General features: G+C 36.7%; 1 protein-coding gene across 2 annotated transcripts; it reads left to right on the top strand.

Moving 5' to 3' along the window:
• Positions 1–2,603: 2,603 nt before the first annotated feature.
• LOC109463776 lies at positions 2,604–6,512 on the top strand. Of its 2 annotated transcripts, none has more exons than XM_019760635.1 (4): positions 2,604–2,689; positions 2,945–3,004; positions 4,218–4,328; positions 4,684–6,512. In XM_019760635.1, exons 2-4 carry the CDS (start codon positions 2,980–2,982, stop codon positions 6,393–6,395), a joined length of 1,848 nt encoding a protein of 615 aa, XP_019616194.1. In that variant the 5' UTR covers positions 2,604–2,689; positions 2,945–2,979; the 3' UTR covers positions 6,396–6,512. The 2 variants fall into 2 exon arrangements, with proteins under 2 accessions (XP_019616194.1, XP_019616193.1); XM_019760634.1 differs by having other exon boundaries at positions 4,212–4,328.
• Positions 6,513–8,060: the final 1,548 nt, after the last annotated feature.

The following is an 8,060-nucleotide window of genomic DNA, read 5'->3' as shown; positions in this document are numbered from 1 at the left end:
TGTATTTTAGAAATCATATCCAGTTGCTTGAGTAACTGTTTTTTGGCGTATCGTATTACCTGGATGTCTAACCTTCATCGAGGTAAAAGGATTCTAGTTGAGAAAATTTGTCTGATAATGACAATTACTACTATTTCACATCTTTCTCATCCTAAAATTCATACTTAAAGCCTTTAAAGTAGCCCAAAAACAAACTACATGAGATATCCCCTTTATTTTTTGGCGCCACCAATAAATAGCTAGAACCAGCCTAAGATTTACATCAACAATCACGTCAGTGGCATCAAATTTTGACCCAGATATCATTTTGCTATGGAAAAGGGTTCATTCGGTAGTACATTAGAAAAAAGACCAGAAAATTGACTTTGAAAGTCCATTTTTACTGCTGCGAAATTGCTTTGGGTGACTTTAACAAGAAGAAGACTCGACACAAGTTGTATCGGTCCATGATAAAATGTGAGAGCCAACCTGAAGAAGTGATCTTTGTCCCTTAACTAATTCTGCTTGCTCGCATTGTACATACTTTGCCAAAGCTGCCTTGTTTTGTTTCTAACACCGAGATCTAAAAACCTGTGCTTAAAATGAGAGTTTTAGAAGTTGGCTGATCTAGCGTCACTGATATCAAGAGAACAGTTAGTTTGTCAATGAAAACTATTTTACCTGCTATTCTGACTTGTAGAGGGATCTGAGTATTCGCTTTCAAATTGGCTGACAAAAAAGAAATCATGTACTACTAGTCTCTAAACATTCTGCAGTTTTCTTAATTTTGTTTCAAGCCCATAGTGTGACCAAGGCTTTTCTGATACTGAAGAATTTGGAAAGTATCTAATATTTAGAAATGGAAAGGTAACCATTGTGAATGGGGTCTGGAATAAAGGGTATCAGTATATCTGTATATTAGGTGCAAACTAGTCAATTCCAGGTACCATACACACTGTGTGTAGCTCCATCTATTTCTAAGAAACCCTTCAGTTGGAAACACTGTATAGCACAACCAGCAACCAACTTTGAGGTTGTTTTTCTTCAATACGGATAACCTGAAGACATGATTTATGATCATCCACTTATGTAATATATTAGGAAAATGTAATAATTCTGTGAGTATGATGTAATAATGTTCTGCTTATTATTATAACTGCCAAAGTCACCAACAGTAGATAAATCGAAGCCTGTGTAAAAATCCTTGTTGGAGTAATATTCGATGATGTCTGCTTGTGCCATGATTCACACATCTTAGTTTTGCCTCTCAAGTGTACTTCATACAGCTCCAATGTAGGGCCATGTGACTTGTACTTGGCATGATGGTACATGTAGGTAGACGACAGAGATATATTATAATAAATAGATGGTTCTGAGCACCAGAGTGAGTTGTGCTCCCCTCACCTGTACCCTAACCACTGGCTCATGTAGTCATGCCAACGCTGTAATCTTGTGGTTGAAATAAAATTTGTCTTTGAGCGAGCAGAATTCAAGATGGTGTTGTCTGTTTCTTCTGAAGTTAGTTGTAATCAACGTGATAACAAGAAAAGCTTGAGATTTTTTATTGTGGTGGGACAAAATCATCCAAACAATCCATCCATCCATACACAAGCCATGATAGATACACATGCGTACATATACACATAAATATATCCAGCCATTCATCCATGCACTCGTACATAGTACATACATCCATATAAACATAAATCCAAACACTACCAAAAATATAACCTAGTCTATTATATATAAGGAAATAATTTTGTCAGAAATCAAGCCAGTGCATAAAAGAAAAACTTACATACTAGTACCAAACGAGAGTTCCATGACCTTATGCTATTAGCCTTTCTGAGTCATGAATTATCTTTCTCATAGGTAATGCAAATAAGATCACATGTATGAATAATGTCTGCTGATCATGTTCTCCATCAAAATATCAGATATCCAATGAAAGTCTATTCCAGCACTTTCTCAACAACTATATGCAAATGTGTCCTTAATATGTAACTTCTAAATGCCACAACTAATACAATGAAATTCTAATAATTCATTACTACAGATTTATATTAAATGGTCCTCTTGCCTCTTGTTGTCAATTACATGCCACTGAATATTCCAAAAATATAACATGTATCATGAAATGCAGCCAATTTATAAATTTCCCTCAATGATTATTTAAGCCATACATTTTCAAACATACACCTGCACGAACTGATACATGCATCTACCTCTGAAGTGGTTTTTATATCGTCATTCATTGTGCAGCAGTGGAAAGAAGTGAACATTTGAAAAGTGCCACCTAACAGTTGCAAGATGAACGACAAGTAAGCGGCACATTACAACAAACTTCGCGCCCCAAAGTCGAGAAGATGAATCCATGAAATGGCAGGGAAAGAGAGAAACTCATTGGTAGCTGCTTTGTACAATTGATTTGTAGTATGGTTCAAATCCTTTTTATCTTGAAAAAATACAAATATCCATGACATCCATATAATGTATAATCAAAGCAACTCACCTTATCGATTAGTCAAATAATATTTCTAGTACCATTGTCCCCTAGCGTAGAATGGTACGACCTCGCCCGAGACTAGTTCTCTCTGACTGGCTAGATCCAGTATCAGGTGACGCTTTTTGGCGCGCTTTTTGTTCACCGCTGAGAGGAGATCGCTGTTGTTGGGCTCTTCAAAACAACGGTATTTTCTTCTTTTTCCAGGTAACGTTACAGATATCTTGTGCATATACATGAAGTGTACTACTTTGATTGCTGGAAACTTAAATTAAGGCCCATTTTTAACCTAAAATGAATGAAGAAAAAGAGAAAGAAAATCTTTACGATATAATTTTTTGTGGGGAGGGGGGCACAGTCATATAAACATGTACTAGTTAGTCAAAATTTGTACGCTCTACATTAGAAAAGGGCTAATCAGCCTACGACTACTGAATATTGTGGCTTGCCTTTCCCCTGTAGATTGACTGAAATTCCACAAGTTTTAAGCCTACAAAATGGACGAAAAGACTGACTGCAAAGGTAAGAAATTCTTTACATGACTTTGTATTTAATAACGGCCGTTATACAGAAATTCTGCAAATTATTTGCAGAATGCAACAAATTTATATTTGGTAGCAGTCTCAGAGATAATAAGCAGAAAAAAACGGGAATAATATCAAAACGGTGAGGCCAAGGAAAATAAGTGTTTCCTGTTTCAGTCCTGAAAAAATAAGGTCGGTAGGTTTTTTTTTATAGACTTTGAATTTAATGATCTCTAGTTGTACGACTAATGCATTATATTGTTAAACATAGTGAAACTTGCATGAGGACACTTATATTTTCAATTTCAGATTTTTCTACGGGCAGGAAACAAGAAACACAACATTTTTTTCCTAGGTCTAATGTGATTATCAGATTAGTGAAGGAGCATTAATCGTTAAAACACACTCACAGTCACAGTGTACAGTAACTCAGGAATACAGAAATAGATAGAAAAACATTGAGAAGTGATAACTCAGAAAGTGCAAAATGCAGCAAAATGAAATATGAAGCAAAAGACAAAGTAGATCCCAAAATACACAGGAAAGGGGACTGAGCAAAGGACTAAAAACATAGATAGAGGTTGGAGTAGAGCTGTGTACCTAAACAAATTTTAGGTACAGGTACAGGTACAGGTACACAGGTTTAGGTACAGGTCCGGACCTGAACCTGTACCTGAACAATTCGACCAATTTATATGCTCTTCTGAACTCCTTCAATAACATAAAAAACATAAATAAACTTGATAGTTAAGGTTTATTCTTTGTTTATGGCGAATGCTCAGATAAAATATAGGCTATATTAGCCTATATATATGTTTTTGTTTTCATGAACACACTGTCCTTACACAGGGACCCATTGTTAACCAGCTATTTACACATTTGAGGTCACAAATAGGCATAAAATTGGTGTGAAATTGTTTAGGTACAGTACCGGTACTGAGGGATTAGGTATTTTGGACCTGTACCTAATCAATTTTACCGGTACAGTATCGGTACTGCGTACCGGTACACAGCTCTAGGTTGGAGGTAAATTGATGTTCTGATTCTGAGTAAGGATTAGAATAAAAAGGACTAGTACTGTGGAGGTAAATAAATAATATACATTTTTGAATTTACCCAGAAGCAAAGGTTTCACTGAACCACCTTTGAATAAGGCAAGTTTCCAAATTTTACAGCACTTTGTTTCATGTCCTTTTCTCCCAACCTTTTAGAGGAGACTGGAGATGCTAGCTGTGTCGCCGGTGCCACTTCCACATCCCAGGTGGCTGAGGAAGGGATACAGAGCACCCCACACACACAGCATCGGCACACAGAGACTGAAGGTTGAAACTTACAATTGTACTGTACTTAAAATTGATACTAGCTGAAAAACTTTTGTTCACTGTTCTTTGCCTGCTTATTATTAGTGCTGTCACTTGGATTCTTATCACAGTCAATACATGTATTTGTGATGTTCACTTTATCTTCAAAATCTAGGCATGGTGATTTTTATCAACTGCTTGATGTACATATGTAAATACTTGTTCACAATGTTTTACATTAGCTAACATTTTGATGACTGTCAGGAGGGATAATATGACTAGTTTACACTAATTGTTGTGAAAAAAGAACTTTACTATTCAATCATTCACCAACCTGATGAACTTATTTATGGATCTTTCGCATGTATATTTTCAGAGGTGACCTTTAAGGTGAAGTTTGACTTCCTGAAGCCATCCGGCTACTATAGACAAATTACGGCACAAGGAAGTCAGCGTATCCTAGATGCACTTCAAGATGAACCAAGTCTACACGAGATCAAGAATAACCTGACAAAGGCCTTCCTTGATCCAACAGCTAGGAGTAAAATTAGAGGGGAACCCAACATTGGCAGCCCCTGTAGCATTGTTGCAGGTGGGTGGTTTAAGGCAAGATTAAACACAAAGCTCAAAGTTGGTCCAGGCCTTAGTGTCTATCGTGTTAATGAGATAATGTCTAAAAAAAGGTGCAGATTTTACATTGATGTAAGTGAACAAACAAGTAAATCCAAGTGGATTACTAAGCTAGATCCAATAAAGTTCCACCGCAGCATTTTGCTTATTGATTGCTTACCCAATGACACACTCCTATCAGCTCTACTGAGGGATGGTAGGATTGTTGTTAGCAAGGTGAAGTACTGCCAGCTCCTTTACAAGGATAACAGCGTTGTCCAGCTGACAGATAAGGTTACTTCCCATCATGACCATAAGTTTGTTTGTTCAGTCGGTGCTAGCCCAGAAGTTACTGATAATGTTTGGAAAGAGGCGCTTGCCCCACAACATAACAATGTCCCAATTGATCACACTGTAGACGGCAGCCCCTCTAGTGAAAGCAGGATTTGTAGCCCTAGGGCGGAAAGTCCTGCTCAAAATGAGAGGCTTGATAACAGTGGTCCCACACCTGAAGTAGGGAACATAAGTCCACTGGCAAACAACATTATGGAAGAGATATATAATAAATGGCAGTCTTCACTTACTGATTTATTGGGCTTAGACCTTCAACCAAAAACATCTGCAAAGGGAAGAAAAGAAACAATGAGGAGGAATAATTTGGATAAGTTTGCCAAACCATTTTTGCAGGAATACCTCGTAGATACCACTAAGGGGACCCCATTTGTAATTATGCAGAAATTTATGAGCTATGCTTACTCTGTAGGCATCCTGTTGAAAGATGGTCATCCTTATGGGACATGTTTTAGAGTGGGCCCAAAGTTTGTCCTGACGAACCGTCATGTGACAAACATGGCGGGCCTGTCGACTGGAAGTTGCAGTGGTGCCTCTGTGGTATTTAACTACATAGAGCAATGTTCCAATGACTACCAAAGGTGCAAAATTCAAGAAATCAGGCACAGTCACAATGAGTTGGATTACAGTGTTCTTGAGCTGGAGCCACTGGACGATTCTGAGTTTCCTCCAGGCCTAGAATCGTTAATATGGCCAACTACCAAGAAAAGTAGAGTGTCAATTATTGGACACCCTGGTGGTGATCCAAAAACATTTGCTATACGCTGTCCTATTGTCAATTCAAAATATAATGAAGTAATATATTATTTGATGTTCAACCCAAATCCAACAGGGGGTGCTGATTACTCAAAGGTATCAGACCCCGCAAGAGCTACATACAGGACTGACTTTGCTCACGGCTCCTCTGGGTCGCCAGGTTTTGACCAGAATGGAAAGTTAATTGTTATGCATACCTGTGGCTATCCTTTGTATTCAGGATCCAAAAGTGTACTGGAACAAGGGATTAGAATGACTGCCATCTATCGTGATCTCAAGCAAAACAAGCCAGATTTGTTTCGTGAAATATTTCCCCAAGATCTTAGTGATGCAGAATGGCCAGAACCTGAACAGCCCATGGATTGGTCCTAAGTTGGTTTTTTCTATGATGATTGCCTGGGAGTGATCTTGGAAAGCCAGACATCGGGCAAATGTTGTCAATTTTGACATCATTATGGTCACTTCCTAGCATTTCATGGAAAAACAAACGTGTAACTGTAAAGCAATGTGAGACAGCATCTTACACCAGTCCCAGGGTGGAGGAGGGGGTGTCTCGTGTTAGTGGAGGAGTTCCAAAACATTTTATATGTATAAGGTTAATGATGGATTTGCTTCAAATTGTGTGTTTCATATAATTTTACATGTACTTTAATATAGAAAAAAGTTTTGAATTATGTGAAATTATGAAAGAAATGAAAAAGGCCTTCAAAAAAGGATTCAGTTTGGCAGTGCTATAGTTAGTTAAATGTCTGAGTGTAATAAAAATAAGACAGGCAAAAATTAAAGCTTGAAAAATTGTCAGTCATCAGAAATGTCCAGCTCATGCTACTTGTTTTGTTTGCTTGTTTAGGATCTTACCAATCATACTCTGTTTCTGTAGTTGTTATTTACTTTACATTACAATACAATAGCAAATAGATAAAAAGATTAAGGAAAATTGTTAGGATAATCCAGATTAGCAAAAAGATTAAGGAAATGTTAGGATAATCCAGATATTAGTACATAGCAAATTAATACCACATTGACTACATTGCTATACATACTAGTACATGTAACTACAGTTCTGATATGGATAAGTTGATGGCAAATGTGGCTGAAGGTTAATTGCAAGTAAATGTACCTGGTTATATGTGTAACATGCAATATACATATTTTGTGCACTGAGCTACATGTACACGTAGATTTGTTGGCTTTAGCTTCCTTTGAAGTAGTGGAGGTACAATGTATTCCATAATACTGGTACATGTATGCGGGCTCTTTAATTTAAGTAGTCAAAATAATTGTTTTGTTTTTTTTTCATGTAAAGGAATAGTGAATAAGAATGAATTTTGGAAATGTGCATGTGGTAAATATGGAAAAAAAAACTTTCTACAATCTAATATGAGAGCACTGAGAGGGAAAATGAGCTGTGATATTACATTGCAATTTGACCTTAAACAGTAATAATTGTAAAGGTCTAGTTTGAAACTGAAAATGTGACATCAACATGTAAGTTCATCATTTGAAGACATTACATTTGGTGGAGGGGGCTTAATACATAACTACCAGTGATAGAAACATTTAATCATAAACAACTGATGTATCGTAATTTACTAGAACTTTACTATGGCCTACATTATGTTTTACAATTGTATGAAATTTTATGTAAGAAATATATTATTAAGAGCTTTTACATTATCAAAGACTTTGTTTCTTTGTTGTTGCTTGTTGTTGTGTCTTCATTTTTTCACTATCAAACTTTTAAAACCAAGTTCTTCCTGAACACAGCAGACTACTAGTATGCCAACATACATGTATGTACAAAGAAGGGAATTCTTGGTGATTCCAAACCTCTGGAAATTTTAATTATAACTAGAAAGGCTGACATTTGCTCGGGAGCAAATACAGCATATTTCAGTCCATCTAAATCCCAGGCAAAAGTGGACTATTCCAAACTTACCCCAGTGTAAAACTGGCAAAGGTTCTCAAATAAATGAATTAAATAATAGCTATGTAATTGAGAACAAAGATGCAAGAACAAGCACTTTGAATCTCAAA

The sequence above is a fragment of the Branchiostoma belcheri genome, unplaced genomic scaffold, assembly GCF_001625305.1.
Source record: "Branchiostoma belcheri isolate BF01 breed outbred unplaced genomic scaffold, Haploidv18h27 scaffold13, whole genome shotgun sequence".
NCBI lineage: Eukaryota > Metazoa > Chordata > Leptocardii > Amphioxiformes > Branchiostomatidae > Branchiostoma > Branchiostoma belcheri.
The sequence above is the reverse complement of the archived record's forward strand: the minus strand, read 5'-3'. Positions and strand labels throughout refer to the sequence as shown.

Bases quoted from the DNA above. Each gene is read 5' to 3' on its own strand.
- LOC109463776 (XM_019760634.1), top strand. From the start codon at position 2,980: ATGGACGAAAAGACTGACTGCAAAG. The intron at 3,005-4,211 runs GTAAGAAATTCT...TTTCTCCCAACC, and splicing joins CGAAAAGACTGACTGCAAAG to TTTTAGAGGAGACTGGAGAT. The intron at 4,329-4,683 runs GTTGAAACTTAC...GTATATTTTCAG, and splicing joins TCGGCACACAGAGACTGAAG to AGGTGACCTTTAAGGTGAAG.